This window comes from Caretta caretta, chromosome 4 (genome assembly GCF_965140235.1).
Source record: "Caretta caretta isolate rCarCar2 chromosome 4, rCarCar1.hap1, whole genome shotgun sequence".
Taxonomy (NCBI): Eukaryota; Metazoa; Chordata; order Testudines; family Cheloniidae; genus Caretta; species Caretta caretta.
The window spans coordinates 46,034,313-46,058,807 of NC_134209.1; the positions used below are offsets into that span (position 1 = coordinate 46,034,313).

Below are 24,495 nucleotides of genomic sequence, written 5' to 3' on the forward strand. Positions count from 1 at the left end.
GCAGGACCACTCTCTCTTCTAACTCAGACATGTATTGTTATTATCTTTCCTATCAGGAAACAGTGAGTATAAATGGTATATAAACCTTTGTTAATTTTGATATTAAACAACCAAATAAACAGTCTTAAGAAAAACATTTTTTTTAATTTACGTTCTCTTATAAGCGCACTCCTGGATGAGCTAAATTTCAAACAAACTTTTTAGCTAAATTATAAACCCAAGAAAATATGGGCTTACAAATACGGTATTATCTCTAATCATCAACATAGCATTATCTCTAATAGTGCAGAGGCTCAGCTAGAATTAAATTATATAGTTAATGAGGTTAGTTGCTAAACTACACAGAATGGTTTGAAGGAGGATATTACGAATAAAAGTAAATTGCACTGCAACTATTTTTCTTCACATCAATTGCAGATAAACTTAATTGTTCTTCAAACTATTGCTTTCCATTAACTGAAATTATTTTTATTATGCTGTTATTTAAACTGAGAAGTTATTGGTTGCTAATATACCTGAGGCATGCTCAAGTCAAGGTAAATCATACACTGAAACTTTGAGAACAGAAGGCAACATCAGTGACTTAATTAAAGTTAGTTCTAGATCATATACTACTAAAAAGCATAATCTACTATTAGATTGTAACTAGCTATGCATGAGTGTGAAACTGAGGGGAAGAGCGCACAGGAAATCTCCTCATTACCCCTTGTACAACAAGTGAAAAAATTTACCCAAGTGCAGAGGGCCAGCGTAAACCCTATGAACCACTAGTCTCTCCAGATGTAGTGGGAAAAGGAGTGGAGAGAACAGTAGGCTGTGTTAACACAGCTGAACAGGCATAAGGAGTACACATGATGAAACCTTTCCAAGATAGTAGCAGGGACCATCCTCCCATGTGTACTCAACAAAGTCCACAATGCCTCATGGTAGGGCAATGTATATCTCTGCCTCTCCTACTTTACAGTCACAATCTAATATTCAGTGAAACTCTGAGGACATTGGCCTTGGTTTTGATTAGGACTATCACTCCCTTGACAAGTGAGGGGTTAACTGTAACAAATCTCCCAAGATCCCATTTACTGGTACAGCTAGTATCAAGTCATCTGCATTTTAGTCTGAAAAGTCGCTATGTGAAAAAGGCACATCTTGTTAGGTTCTACAACTGCTCCATGTGCATGCAGAATCGTATCTGTTGCCTTCAATGACTAACAACTTCTTAGTACTTTGTTTCCTGTGTTTTACTTGCAAAGTCAACACAGCTAAGAAAGAGTGATCTACTGATTCAGCTAGGAGAGACTGGATTATACTCCTTCTCACACGTTATCAGCACAATTGTTTTTAAGTTCCAGTTCTAGCACTAACAAGTTTGTCTTCTTGAAGACAATGATGTTCCACATGCATAATCAATGAGATAATTTTCTTACTGGTGATGTTGCTTGAGAAGGAAATAACCAACCTTGATTTTCAGGCCTACGGTTCATTTTGCAAGGCTGAGAGTTAGAAAAATGCATCTTTTTTATTTGTAAAATGAACATCTTTGGTATTAGAGAGGCAAGGTGGATATTAGAGACCCACTTTGTCTCTCTAATATCCTGTGACCAACACAGCTATAACAACATTGCAGACATATTTGGCATGGAAGTAAATGAGAAATGAAAAATGTGGACGCCATAATATTCTTTTTACAGAATCAAACCACACTTCAAGAAAATTGATCTAACCTATTCCCACAGTAAGTGTTAATTTTGGCTTTCTAAAATCTCTTCTATTGGAGTATCCACTATAATTCCCATATTCTCTGCAGGTATTATTTTTATCATGACTGAAGCAAAAACAATAGAACTACATGGGCCGGGAGAACAATTTGATAAGTGACATCATGGAAGTGAGAATTTTCCTTTTTTGATCATGCCATCTGCTGAAGTTCAAAAGTATTTTTATGGCCTTTCACATACTGCCCTTTCTTCTGCCAGCTCTTTCCTACATACCTACCATGCCCTCAACACTTGTTGTGTGTGCTACAGACAACTGAAACACCCTGAGACCGACACAGAAAAACATGGGACTTTGTTTTTTATTCACACTTAATGTCATGTGATGACCAACTTGTGTTAGCTGTATTAGCCCAACAACTTTTTTCAGGGATTTCTCTCTTTTGAAAACAGTGAGAGTATCAAAGCAAAATCAAAGCAAAAAAGTACTTAAATACAGTACTACTTCTTTATTTTCAAGTGGACAGTGACACACTAAGCAAAACTACACTGGGAATTTTCTGTAGCTATACTGGTTCCTGAAATAACAGGGCAAAAGGAACTTCTTTACTCTGCATTACATGTCAATAACTAGATTGTTCAGCCATCTCTGACTACTGCATCAAGGGAGTATGACGTTGCAGTCCATCCTCCAATCTTCTAACTGTGCTCTTCTCCACCACATTCGTGACCATCTGCATCCCTACCACACAATCAGATGGTGAAGATTGCGCTAAGACACTACACCACAGTCACACTGTGAAGATTGGGCTAAATCAAATGTCTGCATTATGGCAGCCACTCTGCCTTTTCCTCTCAGCAGTCTGTTAAGTCCATGATCTACATCCAAGGTCACAAATAAGTAGATGTAAATCAGGGCTTCTGAAGTTTGCCAGCACTCCTGCCTTTCTGTTCCAGAGTAGCTGCCACTCTACAAAGAAATAGCACTTGGCCTTAATGTGCCATTGTTCATCTGAGATTGGCACTGGGCTGGCAGCATGAGACAGAAGTGCATGAATGGCAGGAGGATGTTGTGAAGACAATCATGGCAAGTCAGCAGGAAATGCAGGTATAGGTGATTTCTTCTGGAAGTGGGCAGATCTTCTGATAGGAAGTATGGGTTGCTTATTTGCACCTGTTGTCAGATTTGTATTCAGCAGGTTGTTTTCATCCATCATAACCCTCCATGCAGTTTTATGGGAGCTATATGTGCCATCACATATAAATCAGATGTTAAAGTACGTCAAAGACAACCACTAACGATATGAGTGGTTGTGTTCATCTCTGAAACAATGAGATGCATTTGCCAACTTCTGCCCCAAACTGTTGCGTACTGCTCTACTGATGCAAGAATACCAGCCCCAGGACTGAGGTGAGTAAAACATTTGCCTCGACTTCCAGGAGGTTCCTGCTAGTCTCTGGAACAAGGCAGTGCAGAAAGTCATCTTTTACTTTACATGTTCTAAATGGGGCTGGTATGTTAGGCTGAGGTCCAATGTGACTCCTAAGTTAGTGACATCTGGCTGGAAAGGGAGTGAATGATCCTCAGCACAAACTGTAAGGGGCTGATTGGCCAGGAAATTATTCAGATGGAGGGTTGCGGCCACCTTCTTAAGACTCACTAAGTGCAAGTCTCCACTGATGGAGCTAAGTAGCCAGAGAGTTCATGTCCTTGCTGAATCACTCTTCAATATTTTGTAGATTACTATCCATGTTGGTAGGTCATAAGTATCTATGGTGACAAGGAGAGGCATTTCCATTTTGAACCACACCATAGGCTTACAGGAAATAGTCTGCAGAACCTTAGTGGTCAGCCCCACATGCTAGACAGTGTTGTTTGCAGTTGACAAGTCTGCCAGAATGTGTTAGGTGACTGACTTGATCTTAGGTGCACCATTTGTCAGGCTCTAGGTTTTAGGCAGTCAGGCCTGGTGGTTGGAGTGGTGGTCGAGGACAGGTACCAAGAGTCAAAGCTGGATGCAGATTCAGGACCGGGCTGAGGGCAATGCTTAAACCAGGATCCGGGGATAGGCCATGGATAAGAACTGGGGTCAGAGTCTGTAGATAAGCCAAATCAGGATGATAGTGGAATCCAGATGCGGGTCGAAGCGGGGCTGGAGTCAGTCCAACGGTCTGGGAGGGAGAAGGTGGATGCATGGCTGGAGCAGGTCAGAAACAGGGCTGGAGCAAGGTTGGAATAGGGTACAGACAAGTCTGAAGTGCGCTGGAACAAGGCTTGGGCAAGACTGAGGCAGAAACAGGGACAGGATTGAAGGCACGCTTGAACCTCAGGGCGCCTGTAACACTGTGAGGCAGCAGGAGAATTCCTAGCTGAGCGGTGCTGTTGCACAGATTCAGGCTGTGTCTACACTGCCACTTTCAGCGCTAAAACTTTAGTTGTTCAGGGGTGTGAAAAAACACCCCCGAGCGACAAAAGTTTTAGTGCTGGAAAGCGTCAGTACAGATAGCGCTTTATTGCCGGGAGCCTGGCTCCTGGCGATAAAGCTACTACCGTTGGTTCAGGGTGGTTTTTTGTTTTTTTTTGTTTTTTTAAATTGCTGGGAGAGTTCTCCCCCGGTGATAAAGCGTGTCTACACTCCCCAGGTCACAGTGCTGCCTTGGCAGCACTGCTGCAGCCGCGCTGTAAAGTGGGCAGTGTAGACATACCCTAACTTGCAGTGAGAGGGAAACACCTGTGCCTTGGGGGTAATTTGACCTAGGCCCTGCTCAGGGATAGGCATGCCTGAGCAATGAGTCACTGCAGGCTTGGCTTTGAGGGATAAGTCAGTGTAGCTGAGTTGCCCCAGCATGCCCCTGAGATGAGTCACTGAAGGCTCTGTTGAAGGGGTGAGTTTGTGTAGCTGAGTGAACAGCCCTGGTCTGTCTACAGGTTTGCCTGACATTCTCCTTGTCTGAAGTCAGCCTGCACAAAGAGCAGTTGTGGCCTGATAACCTCACTGATGTGCATCAGAATCAGTCTCTCTCCGAATCATAAGCTTGTATGTAACACAACAGAAAGAGATGTGTCCATAGCTCTTAAAATCTTCCAGTGGTTTTTCCTGGTCTTGGAATGCCTATGACCTTTGCCCCGTGCCACATTTTTGGGATGCAGTTGTCCTGGAATCATCAATTAAGGAACTTGAACAGCAAGCTTTTGGGCCTAGGTGAAGAAGGAACTCATGTGAGTATTATCCAGGCTTCTGGGGGACTGCCTTCTTGTGACATCCCCATGAATAGTGCACAGCAAAATGAAAGTCAATGAAGTGTTGAACACAGGCAAAGAGCAAAATGAACTGCATTTTAATGCACACATTTTGAGTCTGAAAAGGTTTCTTCAAGTGTCAACTTGTTCAGTGGAACTAACAGAGCAGGGTATACTTATGAATATGATTTTGAGCTTCTACAGCATCTGTGGTTAATCCTGAATAGTTTATTTTCCCCCACCCACATTATATTAATAGCAAATATCCATACTACAGTAGCATCCAAAAGCTCCAGTTGGGATTGGAGTCCTGTTGTGCTGACTGCTGTACAAACACACTAGAGAAAATCCCTGCTCTGAAAGGTTTACAATCCTAAACATATCTAATGGCTCATTTACCTGTACATAACTACAATAAATGGATCCAAAGCACCTGCAGGAAATAATGGAAGCATTTACATTGCCACAGTGTTCTAAATATTTTCCAAATTTATTCATTTTTTATAGTAATGGGGAATCAAAGGAACTGCAGCAACAGTCTACCATGCATCAAAAAACAAAAACACCCCAACCTTATCTTACTGCAAATAGCAATGCTTTCCAAAATTACATTTCATTAAATTAAATTTCAATTAAATTTGAGAAGAAATTCTAAATCTCACTTTTCCACTCTCTGCTGCTTTGGAGGAAAAAGCAATGCATGGTTTGTTGGAACTAACCAGTATTTTTCAGAGAAATTTGTTTAGCTGTCTTTCAAAGCAGAGAATGTGAAATATTTAGCTACATTAATATGTGGATGAAAGCTTGCAAACTGGCTTATTTTTGAATTTGCACAAAGTTACATAGAGCTATTTAACTGTGATCATCTCCAGTGCCTGATTTTGAAATGTCTAGGTTAACTGGCTGTTTAAAAATAGTTTCCCCATTATTCTTTTGCTTAGTAATCGGGAACAAAAATATTATTATTAATGAGATTATGCTGCAAAAGATGTGATGGTACACTGTGCTGGGTGTTTTTCTGATAGCCTTTTACTTAAATAAAAGAAAAAAATAAATCAAGGTTTGACTGCTTCATTGCCCATTTGTTTATTAGGCCTGTCTGATGAGGTTTTCGGTAATACCTGTTTGAAAGGAACTGGGCTGGTGAGTTCATAGTCACATGAACTTCCAGGGACCAAAATACCTTGGAATCACCAGGTAAGTGTCAAATATTTCATGGGACTTGTAGAGGAGTAGTTATATAAGAGCACCACACACATTCTCTGGGATTTACTTAGAAATTTTGGAATGTGTGAACTGAGTGTTGGTGGTAGGAAGGGGAAGTAAACAGGGAGTTCTAAAGGATAGGACAAGAAGCATCCTTAAACTTGGATAGTTCCATCTGCTTTGCACAGCGGGTGGTAACTCACTGAGTTCAGCCTAATATATTCAGGTAACTGTGAATGCTGGATAGTTCCAATTACATTTTTAAGGAAGGTGTGTTTTGAATCCAGATAAAATAGTTTTTCCCAAAGGTTGGAGCACCTGGAGGGGTGGGGGCACTGGGTACAGACGGACCTGTCATCATCCTCTTTTTTTATAACTAAGTTTTTCTCTGGAGACTACATAGGTTTTTCTATCTGTCTGTTTGAAATAAATGATCTTGTTGAAGTGATAATATACCAAACCATACAAACACTGCTTAGCAGGAGAATATTGTTACTTGAATCCTGGGATAAGGTTTTATAACACACAAAATAAAAGTGAAACAGAAGCTATACACCTCATTAAGCAAAATAACTCTGTCTAAAAAAGACAATATATAGGATATCACCAGGTTACTGATGTTCATTTGAATGCCAGCTCATAAACAATGGAGTGTCCTACTAAAGAATTATCTTATCTTGTATTTCTTATTACATTTCTGACTTGGAAATACTCATGAGTCCTAAACCATTACATTATCAGTCCCTTACTCTGGCAACATCAATTACTTTATCAAACAAGGATACTGCCTGCTCCATTATCCAGAAATAAAATAACAGTTGACTAAACACAATTTGAGCAACTGCATCCACTGAATCAGTTTCATATTCTAAAATGTTCTCTCACAGTCTTGAAGCTATTGAAAACTCCAGCATCTTAGAATCTATACTTTAATGCATATTTCTGCAAATAAACACTTTAATAGTGACACCCACAAACATAACACTTCTAGTATAATACAGTGCAAAACCAGCCCAACACTCTAATGGTTAATTAACTGAGAAATCTCTCTTTTTCTTACTACTTCACCTCTTATTTTTCAACATGTCCCTTCTTATTCCTGTTTCTGTTTTGTGAATCCACTATAACTAAAATTTTGTACTTAAAGCTAAAAACCAATGTCTTATATGAAACATATAATACACAAGCTGAATACACTGGTTTTAAACCCACAAAATGTTATTAAAATAAGAATGAATAATGTCACAGCATAGAATTTAAAAAAGAAAAAAAACCTTAAAAAATAATCAAAAAGATTGCAAAGTTAAGAAGGTTATTGTGCAGAAAATCAAAAAGAAAAGAAAAAGGTGACTGAGGTTAAGACAATTATAGGGCCAGAATACAACAGAAGCACAAAAAAACACTGGCATCTGAACAGAAATGTTTTATAAATGCTGATCTGAAAAAATGCATTAAAAACACAATAATTAAAGCAAGCAAACAAAAAAATTCAAAGTACCATATACAAAATGAAATTTAAAATAATATTAAATGTCATTAGTTTTTAAATCTACACCTACTACTGCCATAATTATAATTTTAAATGACAAACTTCCTTAATTGTAAAATACTACAGAAACGGTACACGTAAAATTTAGACTATCGAAGTCAGATTATCCAAGTCAGAACTTAACATATAGAACTTCAGCAATGAACATAATTTTCAAAAATAATTGTATGTTCTCCTTGGATTACTTAGGAACTCCCTCCATCTGACAGATCAACAAAAGTTAATAAAACCTACTGAAATATATGCATGTAGCCATGGTTTTGCCTTTCCAACTGTCAATCATACCTTTCACATCTTCGTCTTCAATAGTCGTATTGGAACTTTCTGTTGACTCCTGTTAAGAAGTAAATACAAGTGAAATGCATAAAGTGACCCAGCATATTATTCATGCACCTATGAAAATTACACTTGGTATTGTACAGATCATGCAAAGCCTTGAAGCAGGCTATGTGGATGTAATTCACAAACAAATGGCCACAGGGATTGAGATGTTTGTACCTGAAACTAAATGTCAATTTTCATCCATTTCAAAAGGGAACATTTTTATTAAACGTATTTCTGGCTGTCCAGTTTTTGAATGTCACACAGATGTATGGGGAAATAAATATCTTCATGAAAATGAGTTAACCTGTTGGGTTTTTTTACATTCTACTAGACAGAGTATGTCTGAACTGTTATATGAATTACGTCAGCCAAATATTAGAACTCGCCATTTTAAGCTTCGTGAATATCAACTGTGTAAAACAAGTCATTCCATTTGAGCTTTTAAGTATAAAGTAAGCAGAATGTTGTATTTCACAATTTAAAGTACTTCTTCTGCTCATATAAGAACTCATGCAATAAACTGAAAGGCTCCCCTTGATTTCAATAAGAATTGAATCAAATCCATGATTGCATTTTTATACTCTCCTTGTGCTAAAAAATTTGAAAGAGAGAGCAAGTTACTGGAGAGGCCCACAACAATGCTCCTAGATAATCTAAGATATCTTTGAAGAAATATTCTTTAACCAACCAGCCACACAGAGGAATGACTTGTCCATCAGACAGTTGTATTGAAATCTTTGCAATGTTAAAAGGCAAGGCTCTTATCACACTTTTTATAAGATATTAGAAATGTGAAAAATTAGGAAGCACACTTCAAAGGACAATGTCAAAGGTAGTAGGCAAAAAATTTGACCTACTCTTTTTCTCCTAATTTTTTTTTTGCAGAAGATATACTTTTTATGATTTTTAAAAATAAATGCTTTGTTGCAAATAAAAAAAAAAGAAAAAGAAAAAGTCAGAAGCAAAATACTCAAGAGTAAAAATATCCATAACAAGCCAGTTTACCTCTGAGACAGAAGGGAAAAACATAAGATTTATTTCAAGCTTCCGAAGGGTTACTATCCACATTAATTAAATAAAAATTCCAAAATACCCTGACAGTGTCCTTTTGTCTACTACGATTTCACAAGACAAGTCAAAGAAAAGTTTCAGAATGGTTAATGCATTATTCAAATGTAAAAGAACAAAATTATATGCAGCAATAAATCAACTACACTAATCAATCCACACATACAAACCAAGCTTAATAAACCATCATGCTTTTCCTATTGTGAATGGTGTTAGACTATTCACTCCACATAAGGGACATACCATGCTCTATCATATATAGTACCTAGAAGAAAATAAAAACCACACACATACAAGCAGGAAATGTCATGCACAAGCTCACAAGAGAGATGTGGCCAGTAATATGGAAGCATCCACTCCAGTTGTCATGCTAAAATATTTGTTTTTTTAGATAATGAAATTTAACAGTAACTTTCCCCATAAGTAGTTTTCCTGTCCATGTTATAACTTTTTGGGACATAAAATATCTAAATTGCTATGAATATATAATAATGTCAAGTAGATGTAGTCATGCCAAAGAGCTCCAGTGTTTTGTTTTTTTGTTTCCCTTTGCTGGGCTTTAGTAAAGATTTGACTAAAATTAAAATGCTGGCGGTACACTGCCTATTAATAAAACATGGGAGATGAAATATGGACCATGGGTGCAGAGAGTAGTTGGTACAGTAGTGAAATGAACATCACAACTTATTCTTACCCACAAACTATAAAATAAATAATCAAACGAAGAAGCGAGATGACTACAATATGCACAATTAACACTTTTTCCATGCTTGTGAAATGCCTGCATCTGATATTTTCCACTCAGACTCTATCCTTTGAAAATACAGTATTGAGCGACCACAAGTAATTACACTAGATAAATGTGACAACAATCCTTTGGAAACTTTAAATTCTCAGCACACACATTAAAATCTGTTTAAATAAGTGAAATCTGCATATGAAAACTAGGAACATGAATCACAAACAACAATATTCCCTAGCCCCTTTCAAGTCCACATAGGGAGAAAAAATTACCACACGTTATAGAAACCAGACATCAAACACAACCATCACAGCACACAGAAGAAAATAAATGAGAAAAATCAAATCAAGATTTATGAATTCAAAAGAGCTTCTTGCCACTTCAAGTGTTAGCTTCTTTTCAAACTGCAAGATGATGTTATGGAATAAGTCAAAAGTTCCATGCAGAAGACATGTCACAGTATGATGCATAAGCATGCTGAGAAACAGCTGATGGAAAGAGCTCAAAATATGCCTTCATCTTGTGTATGAAGCTTTCACTAGAATCGTAAAAATAACCTTACTATACTCTGTGTCTGAATACAATGTTCCTTTGTTTTTCTGAGAACTGAAAGTTCTTGCCTGAAGCAAGAGATGTACAACACACCATAAACCTGGTTCCTCAGGGTGCTGAGCGCCCTCACCGCCTACAGACATCCACAGGAGCTGAGGGAGCCAGCAGCCAGGCAGAAAGCATTCAGTGGGAACAAGCCACAGATGAATTAGGCCCAAGAGGCACCAGGTGCAACAGATACAGGAATGAGATTTTCCTTGCTAAGCTCTGGGTAATGGGCACATTCTGGCTTAGAATAGTGGATGAAATGTGCACTTTGGAGAAGCAAGATGGAGCTAATTCTTTCTGAATACCTTATTTCCATCAGGGTTGTGGATTACTGTAGTTTGGGGCTCCTGAGTGAGAACAAAATAAAGAGAAAAACAGTTCTCATTGGTAAATACATTCACATTAGTGTGAGGGAGCGCGAGAAGAGCCAGCAGACAAATGCTAAACAGTGACAAGAGCTAAAGCAAATGTTAACTGCTGCCAAAAAATGAAACAATGTCTCTAATAAAGATTCTTCGACTGGCAACCCAGCAAGGGAGGTTACCTCACCTACTGCAGCGGCATGCAAAGACCTTATTCATGATCAACACACACACAGGGCTTTGAAGCTCTGGGGAGGTCAGCTGAAGAGGCACTCTGTTTCACAATGTCTCATATCAGATACATTGTCCCTTTTTGTCTGACCCTGCTTTAGCTCAAAATTGGTGAACTATTTTAATTAAAAAAATACTGTACGCTTATTACTAAAGCAAAAATGAACACAAATCAAAATAAAGATGGGCTGAACAGATTCTGAAAGATTTGGGTACCTCTAAACACAAACGGTGTTTGGATGTACAGGGGTTATTTCCAGTCTGTTGCCCATTTGAACAGCATAGATACCAATTATGATGGAAGTTCTTGATACCATTTCAAAGGTTAACTCCCCTCTTGCTTCCCTTAAAATGTCAGTTAGCTGGCCCAGAACAAGCTGCAGCAAGTGTAGCTTTTTAACGTACTCACAGAGGCCTGGGAACCTGATGGAGTTGAGGACTCATGTACATACCATGAAACCTTTAAACTACTGCTCTGAAATGACTTGACTTAATGCAGGCTTCCATGGGAGCTGCGCATGCAAATCTATGGCAGAATTTGTCCTTATGTTTATATTAAAGAGCAGAAGCATTTCTTCAGAGCTATGTACCAAAATACATGAGAAGTAATACTGCTTAAATTTAGGTAATTAAATAGCAGCATTTGTGTTCGTAAGCCTTCCTCCATCTTAAGAAATGTGACTTAATAACAGAAGCAAGATTCTGACATAGAATCTTCATGTACGCTGTCCTACTGTTTAGTAATATTCCCCTAGCAGAACTTATTACAGAGTAATGCTTACTGTAGATTTAAAATGGCACTATTCAAAAAGCTTTATAGGACTAAGGTGCCTTTTGATACCAGTAAGTGAAGCCTTGCAAAGTCCTGCTGCGTTGTCAGAGAATAGGGGGAATGAAAATCTGAATAAGGTCTATATTGTTGTTGCCTAGCAATAGTCCTGTTAGCTCTCCTTGATATCAAAACTTGTGTTAAGGCAGAAGAAAAGATAACAGGTACAATTTAAAAAATAAGTCAGCACTTAAAAGCATGGAAACAACCATCAGGTGAAGAGCTAAGGGCAACATCAAGCGCATTCTATTCACTTTCTTACACGGCATGCAAAAAATTAAACTATCGCTACTAATGCTACTACACCACCACATCCAGCTTTTGTGTCACGTTTTCTATTTATAAAAATGTTGCTTCACAATGGACTTCCTCACAAAAAGAAAACAAAAAGTACAAACAACAAGAAAGAGAAAAAAATTTATAAAGCAAACAAAGAATAAAAGCAAAAACAAACAAAAAACCCCAAAGAAAACAGTAAAGAACTTAAAGATAGGGTGAAAAGGAAGATTCCAGGTATACCAGCGCCGGGGTAGGAATATTTTCTTTGGGGCTGGTTACCACGTTGGTTTTGTTGTTTATCTGTAGGTATGCAGAAAATAGAAATAGACAAGCCTTAGAATTCTTGGTAGCTAGCATATCTATATCTCTCTATATAGAATATCTATATACAGATATAGATAGGGAAATAAAGAATCACAGAAAGGTCAACTTATGAACTTGAAAAAAACACTGACAACAGATTTGATAACTGGCTATAGCTTCTCCCAAAGACGCTAGTGACAGTATTTTGGACTTGTTCAAGGAAGTCCTATATAGAGCATAGGCAGTTTCAGCTCTGACACGTAAATGAATGAAGAATTTTTTAATAGTGGGCTACAACCAAATAATAGGAATTCACAATTAATATGGATTTTAGAAAGAAAATGCCTGTATTTCCATTGTGATTTATTTGCCAGTTTAGATCATGCAACAGTGTTAAGTAATATACCATCATTTCACTTTATTTCTAGGAGGGTGTCACTAGGTTAAACGTCATTTTGTTTTTCACGGAAGGAAGCTTCAGTGGTTCAAATTTATGTGTCATTTACACCCATATAAATCTGTAATTGGTAACTCGAGATTTATATGGGTGTCATTGAGGTCAGAATATGTACAGGTACATTCACTTTGAGATTTTTTTCAAACAAGCGTTTAGTATTTCAAATGAAAAACGTATATGTTTCGTTTTCATTTAATGAAATAAACTAATTTGTTTGTTTTGAAAAACCTTTCCAATCTGGCTGAACCTGCAGTAATACCTTTCGTTTACTGTACATTGGCCTTTCAGTCCACAGAACCCAAATTAAGAGTGTAACTTCCTGTACTGTAGCTTCTCAACATTACTACTTTTGGCCCTGATCCTGCAAAGTTATCTATGGGAGTAGTCTCAATGACTACAAAAACGCAAGTCTTTGAAGAACTGGGCTTTTATTTGTTTAAAAAATATTATTCTCTCTCTCTTTCTGTCTCGCTCTCTCTTTAAGTAAGACTTTAGCAATTAATTTAAATTTCTCTGATTCTTATACCCATTTTTAAAATCCACCTTCCATAACTGCACCAGGTAAATATCACTGTGGTTGTAAAACTGGAAAGATTTTAAAAATCAAGCCCCAAATAAAGTTTTCATACCCACTGGAAAGCTGGTTTCAATTATAACGAAAGCTTGTTGGACTCTGATGCTGTCAAACTATTTTCAATTAAAATTACTAGGATTTTTTAAAAATATTTTTGACCAGTTCTACTTATAACAGCAGCAGATCAAAGAAGCAAAATGTAAGGTGGGCTGTCTGCACACAGGGTTGGCATCATTTCTACCCGTCAGTGGTATAGAATCTCTACAGCTCTGCTGTGTTAGTACTCTGGTACTGAAAATGTAAACATTACATGGGAAAGAAATGCAATAATGCAAATTCAGACTTCTCTTCTTTCACTGATGGACATTTTGTCAATATTAAAGTAAAATTAACTACCACATTTAAAAACCAAAAGTCAAGCCCTTTGTGTCAGTCAGGCTGTTGATATTTTTTATATAAAAGTCTTTAGGAAATCTAAATGTTGAAGACCTGAATAATATTTACCAGAGTGTGTAATGACATATATTGGCCTAGCCCTAGCCTAATGGTTTAAGCACTGGACTGAGAGCCAGGAATTTCCGAGTTCTAATTTGAGCTCATCAATCCCTCCATGGCCTTAGGTAAATCACTTAACCTCTTTGTGAGATGGGGATAATGATATTTAGGTCATGTCTACACTTCAGATTTTCCCCAATTCTACCTCTGCACTGGTGCAATCCCTAGTACAGACTGATAAAGCTGCTGAGTAAGCTTTATTTGGGCAAATGTGCCCTAGGGGCGAAATCATGACCCCACTGAAATCAACGGAAGCTGCTGTAGCATTGATTTTAATTGTGCCAGGATTTCACCTGAGGTGTTTGCATTGGTGGCTGCCCATCAGTTGCTGGAATCAGAGCAAATCTGAAGCAAAGCCAATGTCTTAGTTAGGACATGTCTAGACTGGGGAACTCTGTTCTACTGTAACTACATCCATGTAGTTAAGATGATGGAAATCCCTAACACGGACACATTGCTCTGGTGCAAAATGGGCTTGCACTGGATTTCAATTTATCCTCTAAGATATTGAAAGACACATGCCAAGCAGGGCAGTGTATCTACGTTAGGGACAATCTCGGCCAGCACTTAACTACCTTACAGGGGTTTAGTAAGGAACAATTAATGATAGAAAATGTACTACCTGCATTCCTTACTCAGGGAAAAAAACCCACTGAATTCAAGGAAATGTTATTTTTTTAAAATAAGACTACATAGATTATGGAACAACAACAATACAGACAACCATGGACAATCATATTCTTTTTCTCTTGTAACAAGAGAAAAATCACTCTCCCAAGTTTTACAACTAAAAATGAATATTCACTAACAGTTTGGCCATCAAGAGAGAAGTATTCAAAGAGCAAAAGAAAGAAGAAATGAACACATACAAAGCATATATGAGAGAGGGAATGAAAGTTTCAACAGACTTCTTACAGTCCTAATCAGCAACATCAGAAATCAAACAACACACCATAGAAGCGCTTGTCATGGAACATGTAACAGACAAAGGATAACCAAATTTCAGAGAGAATTTTGCCTGAGTAAGGAGAGCAGCATTGAGCCCACACTCCCCTGGTCAAAATCCTATAAAAAATAAACAACAACATTCATTCCACTACCATCAAGAACTAAAGAATATATACTCAAACTTATTAATGGTACATCAAGAATACAGAATTTACATTAGTACAAATGAAAAAGAGAATATATTGCATAGTCAAGTTATTTCGTCAGTATGAGCACAGCTTGGCTAAATACTTCCAAACTTAAAGAAAAATGGTAGGTTTTAAATCACATTTACTGCGTTTATTTTAACAGAAAGGGGAAACTATTAAAAACAAATTCAGCATTTTCATACCAAATGATTAAGTGATTATGGAAAATTTTTCTAAATTGGTGTACTTCTATTTGTTGTCAGGAAGGAAAACTTTTTCTACTAAAATTTGGTTGCTGTGAAACAGCTTTTAACTTTATAGCATCTCTTTTTCTCTCTCTCTCTCAGAGCAAACAGTTGGGCAGGGCCATACTGTCCTAAGTATTAATGTTTTTTATATATTTTATAAAAATTGTACAAAACTGTCTCTCGGGATCTAAATCCTCCAAGCATCCTATGTAGTGTTTCAGCAGACTAAGAGCTGGCACGCGGTGTGTTTGGGATGCTGAAAATATCCCAACATATCTGGTAAATGGCCTGTACTTTTGTATTAAAATGAACTGTGCTCTTGCATGAAACACTGAATCCAGCTAGATGATATAGGCCATTTACCAGACAGGTATTTTCAAGGGGAGGTCTGCTTGCCCGTGACAGAGTGACCAGTTGGAGAAAGTGGAACATTTGCTCTGCTCTACCTGGATCAGCAGTACAGAGGCATGGTGAAGTGTCACAGTTGAGTAAGCTGCCTTGCCAGGATCACCACCATCATCCCAGAATTCAGGATCAATGCCAGTTAAACAGGAGGATGGTCACTGCCTGCCTGAGGACCCTGGTGCTGGGGGAAGGGAGTCTATGTATTGGTTCTCAAATGGGGGATCTGAGTTAGAGGTTGAGAAGGTCTTGGACTAGGAATGGGACTGGTTGGGGGTCTGGAGAAGAGAAGGAAGGCGGCATGTCTGCTGTGGCCTGTGGTTGTAGCTTGACATCCTGATGTGAGTCAAATGACACTAACACGCTTAGAAAAACCTTATTATTTGATTCTAAAAGTACAACATCCCCAAAAAGAAAATAAACAGCCATCCTTCCATTTGTTATTTGATTTCAAGGGATAATAAAAATATACAAAGCGGGGTTTTGAAAATCACCTTAAAATGTCCTAAATACTGGATATCTGCTCAGTTATAGCTGGAATCAATAAAAGTGGATCTTGCAGTGAATTTATTTATTTATTTATTTATTACAGAGGGGGCAGCAGGAGTACAGAGGTGTCTCTTAATGGATTCCTGATGTTGAACCGTATTCATACTATATGGTAAAAGCTCTAGCGATTTCCCAAGTATTGAAATTTTTAATTTTTTTTAAGTTTCTATGTAAGTAACTACACAGAGGGTAATGTCTCCATTACACTTATTATTATCCATTTATTATTTTAATGTTATTAGTTTTTAATACAAGGAGATTAAGAAATTAATAGAAGACTGTTTAAACGAATACTTTTTTTTTTTAAGTGTACTAAAGACAGCTGCATTGGCCAATGTTACATCTACTTTTTTGTATTTATATTTCTATAGCTAAAAATCTTGCTTTAAAGAATTGCGGAACAATTCATTACAGATGGCACGTAGCACTTCTTGGTTTAGAAGTCACAAGTTTTCATGTTAAAGGTCTTGTAGCTTCTCAAGTTATGTTAACAGATTAAATGCATTTATTTGATTTCTAAGTGTGAATGTTTCACAGGAGGAAAAATCTGGCAGATAAAGATCCTCACCATCATTTGAACACTCGAACTGGACTTCCTTTTCTGAATTGACCAGTCAGAGAGAAAAGGAAAAGAAGAAAATGTGACTGGTTGGATTGAAAATATCAATGCATGGAGTACAGCATATTTTTGTTTTCAAAAAGACAGCATAAGCTGCGGTAGAGAAGGAAATACTTTTTTTGTGCGGGGAAGTTTCTACATGAGAAAAATGCTGAAAACAAAGACTCCCACGCAGGTAAACATTTCCCCCCTTGCTTCACATAACTGAGCAGGAAAATGGTAAAAAACTGAAATATCCTGAAAACCGGAAGTATGAGATCCCAACGAGTGTAATATTAGCAAACCATTGACGAAAATTCTCAGCAACGTTGCTATCAAAATGGAGATACAGCAGATGCCATTATAAACCTGTAGGAAGAATGGTATTTATAAAAATACTAGCCTGACCCGAACACATAAAATTCCCGCATTCCACAAAGACGTGTTAAGGAATCTGTATTGCAATGACCGAATAATACAGAATGATGTGCTTCTTCATCCTCTCTAAGATGCCCATTATTTGACTTTGGGTAACATTCAGGTTAGAGTATACTGAATTCATTTTAAGAGCTTTAACATTTTTAAGTGTGAAAGAATACGTGTGCGAGAATAAGTAAAGAACAAATCTGCTGTGAACTGAGTATTTCAGTAAGTAGCACTCTGTTAAAGAAAAGAAAGTTTAAGCAGAAAACTAAAATTCAGGCCAAAGACGCTCCTGAGAAAGAGGCAGAACTGAGAAGAGAAGAAACTTTACATTATCTACGGAAAGCTGGGGTGCTTTATTTAGTCTTCAGGAATCCTCTGAGAAAAAGAAATACAACATTTTTCAATGCTCAGTGATTTTTTTCCTGGCTATTTTTCAAAGTATCTGTCTAGAACATTCATTTGTGAAGCATCTCTCCTCCTGCGGGACCTGGTGATATGAAAATAGGAACTCTAAATAATCTATGAAAGTTGCCAGAATGTTCCCATTCTTACCAAGGTCTATTAGTCAGGATGAGCTTATTCAGTGAAATCTTAAACACCCGGACTTCTGCCAAACACACCAAGTACACCTGGTGGAATGTACCTCATGTGGGGCTTCTAGTAAGCTTCTGACGTTCCATCAAGCTTACATACCCACGACCAAAGTCTCATTTATATTAAGCAGCTAAAAATACAGTGAGTCACTAACGACTGGACTAGCTTTTATTAAAAAGCAAGGAATATATTCCCTTGTCAGCATTTTTCAGAACCTTATTTAAAACATGGTACAGTTTTTCAGCTATTTCTTTTCTGACACATTATTTTGAACTTAAACTAACTTCAACTTCTTCAAATATACAGTGAGAACCGTTTCTTAACACAACCTATGAAGAAGAGATGTAGTTATTTCCAATCGCAAAGTCAATAGACGTTAGAAGAGTACAAGGAAAAGAAAGCTGAATGAGATGTATAGTTTGGTGCATTTGTTTAACTTACCTTGACTCCATCAGGTTTTTTCAGTAAACTTTTTGCTGCTGTAAAATGAGAGAATAAATTCAATGTCAGCTGGTTATCAATAAACTCCATCAGGTTTGAAGCAAAGCAAGCATTTTCTGTTTTTAGTTCCTCCCTCTGCTGCTTTACATTTAGGAAATGGAATATTTACAGCATTTGAGAAATTCCAAACTACTGGACATAAGGCTGCAGTACCACTTTTCTTAGATTTGCTACCTGGATTTTGTCAAGATCTATACTGAGCTGCATTAGGCACTAAACACTGCCACATCCAGTAGCATCTCATTATTTCACATTGAGAGACCTACTACAAGTTTCTCAAATGTGTGCATTAGCGTGTAAGCAAACACACAAAAGCCCTGAATTGGCAAAGGTGTAAGCATATAACTCTAACTGTATGAGTAGATGAACTGAATTCAAGTGAATTATTCACATGGGTAAATGCTTGCAGGGTCACAGCCAAAAATATCAAGAATAACAAATCACTGTCATTTACTATTTTGCTTTATTTATAAGAGAATATGGACTCCTAGAAAATACATTGTAGAATACAGCAGAACCCCATTTAACCAAGCCTCCATTATGCGGCTCTCTGTATTAACTGAACCACCAGTTGCCCAGCGCTGACAGCGGTAGGACTTGGGCTGGAGCCCTGGGAGGCTGGGGCTCCTGCCTGTTGTGCTGACAGTCAGAGCCCTGCTGCCCAGGGATCACAGCTGGAGCCCTGCCACCCATTCCCCAGTTTATGTAGATTTTTGGTTATCCAATCTGGCCCTGGTCGCAGGTAGATCGGCTAATTGTGATTCCACTGTATTTTGTAAAAATGATAGCATTTTACTATTACATTTTTGCTCAGAAATGGGGATAGATTAGCTTTTTTGTGATAGATACAAATGCCCACTTTGCTGTTGGGGCTGTGGCCAAGCCAAACCAGCGGAGAGAGACCCTAGACCGCCTTGACTCCTAGGGTTAGCCTGTGATCTATGCAGGGTTATGGTGGAGTGGAGAGGAATATAGGGGTTGGAACTGGCCATGAACCCCAGCCTGTAGCTGTTCACCTAGTTCAGTGGATACAAAGACACATTACTGACTCCCCTGTTCCTTTGATTTGGAGTATTTAGTACTACTTCTGGAGCCAGGTGATCAACTCTTAGTGCCCTCTTCACATAGCAAGATACCGATGAGGAGGAACAGAAGAAGAGCTGAAGGCTGCAGAGGTGAGTTGGGAGTCACAACCTCTAGGTCTTGTCCATGCTGTTACAGATGGTGGTGACATCAAGTGACTAAATGGCTGTGGGTAAGCCATTGGGCTTCCATTTGTCCACAAATGTTTAAAGGGGAGTTTGCAGCCATTTCTCCTTGTTACACAGAGAGGCAGTTGCTGAGGACAAAAGTGCAAAGAAATGGAGGGTTTGGAAGACTTTGGACCTGACTCTTGGTGTTGATGGGCATGGAAGTTGGCTTCGCTGTCTTACACAGCTCGAAGCATTACTCATCTGGACCCTTATCCTGAACATGAAGAAGGATAGCAGGGATCACAGGCCCCTTTATTTGACTGGCGGAAGGAGGGCTTATTCTGTTGGGAACTGCATTAGTCTAGTTTCAGCCTGTTTTCTAGGGTACCACCATTTCTCTGGGTTAAGTTAATGAAGATAAAGCTTCTGCTTCATCTACATTTCTGTGTCCATGTCTTATTCACCTGCTGTGTCTGCATCAAGTGCTCATATTATTATGGTTCTACTGTAGACATGATGGACTATATAACCATAGAACTGTGCAGAAAAGAACAGATCTTCATTAAAGTGTCTTTCACATTTGTTAAAAGGATACTAGAACTTCAGCTAGAGCTGAAGTTAAGGTTATCTTCTATAATCTAGTAAAACTCCTCAAAATGCACTTTATCAATTAGGATAGCAGATCCACTCAGACCTCTGTTAAGACTGTGTCTCTGCTGCCCATCATAAACCCCTATTTTTCAGGAGCAGAAAAATTTCATTCATAAAAATTTATTTCAAGCTAAAGTTGACACAAAATATTTCCACCTGTGCTAAGGAAGAGTAACGCAGAACATTTTTATATGTGAAAAGCATATGTTATATTTAAACTATGCTGCTGTTTTACTTTAAACTCTTTGGACTAAAGACTGCCTTTTTGTTAAATGTAGGCACAGCACCTAGCACAATCAGCCTTGCGTCTTGATTGAGTTTGAGGCTCTACCACTGTACAATTAATCAGATAGAAAGAGCATCAAATTCTTAAACTAATTTAGCAGAAAATGGCTGTTTTCAAGCTACAGGAAAGCAAAGAAAATTAGAAGTTTATTGGCTTTACAGGTTATTTTATTCTCCTAGAACTAAAAAAAAACACCTACTGAAAAATATTAATTCTTATAAGTTGCTTGTCATAATATGAACTACATCCTTCCAATGTTATGTTTTATGTTTAAAATCTTTTACATGTTTCCGAAACATTAATTTTTTAAAATAAAAATTAAATAAAACAAACAACAAAAGAGTAATAATGAAGGTTGTAATAGCCATTACTCCTCCCATTGTGCCTGTAGGATTGCTAGGGTGTAAGGGGATGTGTCCCTTGAACGGTTTCTTGCATGAGACTGGTATGTGATATCTCATATTATGGGACATATTCTATGCTTCAGTCCTGTACATTAACAGGAGCTCCGTGCCCAGAACAAGCGTAGTATATACCCTGTACTTTGCATACTGCAATAACCACACACAACTATTTAAAGAAGTGTTAGCACCATCTTTAGCTATGAATCTTTTGCCTTTTTTGTTGGCTTGTGATATAATTCTAATACTATTTAAAAGCATTTTGTGTAAGCAAGGACACTGTATGTGAATCAAAAACTACAGTAGCAAAGCATATTCTAAAGTAAGCTAACAATGAAGAATTTGACCATGCTGATTTCCCACAACTAAAAAGCAATTGTTATAAATAAATCCTAAGGCACTGCTAATAAGCCAGAAAGCAAACTGAGAAGAAATGGAATTGTGACAACATGCAGAGATTAGTGTGGTTCAGGGCAGATGGCAATTTTGCTTAGGAGATACAAAAAAGATGTTTCTTTCAGTTGCTGAGGGTCTTACCTCACAAGAAACACACATTCCACATAAAAGGAAGAAAGAAAAGGAAAAATAAAACACTTTTATAAACACATTGTTATGGACAAATAACCTTGAAAAGCATGCTTTCAATGAAATTCAATGAATAAATAACTCAAAAACTAAAATGTCATCTCAAGTGCAGGTATGTCTTAAATTAACCACTGAAATGATGGATGAAAAAGTCTTTGATCACCATGCTGAGACATTCTGAAATAATATTTTTAAAGGACGATGACATTCTTGTTCTTCAGAGGTGTTAGACCTTACATATGATGTATGTGAAACAATGATTATGGAGAATGATTACAAATGATACACGTGCTTCATGTTTTAAGATAATCCATTTTTGACAAGATACTCAGTCTTCGACTACAGCATTTCTGTTCAACTCTTAAAGGAAATTGAAAGTTACTGGCAATTCATTAAACATTAACCAAATATAATTTACAATCCCCAAAGATGGTTTTACATGTTACAATTGTATATTAAATAGGGGAACCTAACAAAGAAGGGCACGGTATATTCCAAGCACCAAACAGATTGGACCAATTGGTCTCACTTGCATCCTGCTGTAGCTTGTTTATTTCAGATGCTTTGACACTTATTATTCTTCAAAACATGCCCAATGCACTATAGCATTTTTACCTGTTAATTAAATATATTGCAACAGAATTATCTCAGACAAAGACAGGATGCTGCAAAGTCACTGCAGAATTCACCCTATGTTATTCAATTGCCTGAATTCTTGTTTGTGGGTGTCTTATATGCATTATCAATGTCTGGTTAGGATAAAGGTTGTCAGAATAATTCTCAAATATTGAGGTTTACATTGGGAGATTCCCAGCTCCTCCCTTCCAAATAAGAATTGAAACACAATGTAAACAAAAATATATCATAGCTATTTGGGGGACAAGCCTTTGGCTTATCAGCAGGGAGGGGAGTAGATGGTCAGGGGAAGGAAGAAAATGAGAAGGCAGAGAAGTTTAGGAAATCGGAGGAATGAAGGGAAAGAAAGGCTTTAACACTTTTACAAATTTCCCTTTCAGAAATGTATAGCTATTTTAATTTTGGTATTTTTTCTTTTCTCCTTCATTGAAAAACTTTAAATATGTAACTATAAATTTAAGCATCACAATATTTTGAGCGTGTTCCTAATTAAGACATAATTATAATGGTGCCCTGGGCTAACAAACACCTTGGGTCTTCAGCATTAGAGTTTGATTACTGTAAACACCAAGAGCACAGCTGTTATTTCATAGGCAGAAATGTACTCTTATGTTGCTATAACATGATGCTTGAGAATGAGGCAGAAGTAAAAGAGTGAAGAACTTTCATGTGTTTATTAGTATTAAGAAACCCAAACACATAGGAATGGTATTAGAGGTAAACTTGATTTGATATATTACTAGAAAAGTAGTAAAATATGTACTATAAGGTCGCTTTTTATATAAGGTAAGAACATAAAAACTTATGTCTGTAAAGTTTAAAAATGTATTTTAGATTTGCGTATTCAAATGCTCTTCTACTATGTAATTTAACTTTTAAAATATTATGCTTTGACCATATTTCAATTTGCACATTTATCCTTAGCATTAGCTATTTTTCTCTTCCTACCTGGAATATTTTCTGGTCTCTTTCATAGGATTGTACAAATAAGAACGAAAAAAAGTCCCCCTTCACAATAAGGGAAACAAACAGACAGTGCACCAAATTATTCCAACTACCACCTGTACCTTACAAAAGGCTCAATATGACCCTTTTAGTTTAATCTACAGCAGCGAGTAATTTTTGCTCTGATCACTCCAAAAAAGAAATAACTTTAATACACTATACTTTACATACTCCACAGTAGCAAAGAGCTTTACTGTACAAAACTAATTCTCATTAGGCCTGGTTGCATTAAGCAGATACCAAAATGTAAAGAACATAAGGATTTGGAGCTCAATAAACATACCTGAGAAATTTCTGGTAGCCAGCATAGTTGTCAGAATGGCCCCCTGTGTACACATATGTTAACTCAAATTAGCATTATTTACGCATAGCTCTGAGCATGAATAGACCAAAAAGGCAAATATGCTTAATCATAAATCATTTGACTATCGAGGTCAACTCTGGAATGATAGATTTTCTATGAATTATTTGGCATAAGGTGGAGTACATTGGGAATGGAGAAACTGTAGCTTATTCTTAAAGCTATTACCTATCATAAATCCCCGAATAGTTACTGAGCTGTCAGAACAAGTCTTGCCACAAATGTATGTGCACACACAGGGATATTTGTCATCAATTAAATTGCACACATATGACACTGGAAGTAGAACCCAGACCCTTACTTCAGTTGCTTGGGATGAGTTGTGTTCAACTGGGGGTTTATATGTAACATACATGACCACAACCAACTAAGGGAGGTTTTCCTTTATCTAAAGGGAGAAATGCCCGTGATTTTAAAATGGAGGGTCATCACTATCATCCTGATTCCAAAGAGGTATGTAGATGATATTTATATTAATTGTATCTTAAAAGCAGTACAAATGCTGCTGGAAATGCATGCAGAGCTCAATCGTATGTTGTTTATTAAGCACTGCAGCACAGTTCACATGGCTGTACTTATTTAAAGATCCAAGCCTGACGTTTGTTTATATAAACTTGTTTTTAAGCGTTCGCAAGATAGTTAATATTCTCCATAAAATCCCTTTAAGGAATGGTTATCCTCTACATGGAATATATGTCACTGTATCCTTTTACCCTTCAAAAATTACCTGCTACTAAAATGCCCCTGAAGAAATTGTCTTTCTTACCTTTAGTTTTCTTCTTGCATTGAATTTCTTCAAGCAATCTACAGTCTCCTGCCTGTGCATCATAGAGGCCACAGTAGAACGTTGCTGAGGAAGAAGAAAAGAACAATATATTCAATACACACAAA

The 24,495-nt window shown here is 37.4% G+C and overlaps 1 protein-coding gene across 23 annotated transcripts in view; it reads right to left on the minus strand.

Annotated features, from left to right (window-relative positions):
• CAMK2D (calcium/calmodulin dependent protein kinase II delta) overlaps positions 1 to 24,495 on the minus strand; it is a 260,865-nt gene that overhangs the window by 36,826 nt on the left and 199,544 nt on the right. For 4 of the 23 annotated variants that reach the window (XR_007356203.2, XM_048846767.2, XM_048846766.2 and 1 more), the window contains exons 11-17: positions 24,371 to 24,454; positions 23,527 to 23,569; positions 18,427 to 18,464; positions 16,936 to 16,968; positions 12,384 to 12,443; positions 10,748 to 10,789; positions 7,994 to 8,042 (exon numbers count right to left, since the gene is read on the minus strand). Coding sequence is in view for 22 of the 23 variants with exons in the window: in XM_048846767.2 (XP_048702724.1) it covers positions 7,994 to 8,042; positions 10,748 to 10,789; positions 12,384 to 12,443; positions 16,936 to 16,968; positions 18,427 to 18,464; positions 23,527 to 23,569; positions 24,371 to 24,454 (349 nt within the window). In the remaining variant the exon portion in view is untranslated. The remainder of the gene's footprint in view (positions 1 to 7,993; positions 8,043 to 10,747; positions 10,790 to 12,383; positions 12,444 to 16,935; positions 16,969 to 18,426; positions 18,465 to 23,526; positions 23,570 to 24,370; positions 24,455 to 24,495) is intronic. The other 19 variants (XM_048846772.2, XM_048846770.2, XM_048846774.2 and 16 more) reach the window with 9 other exon arrangements.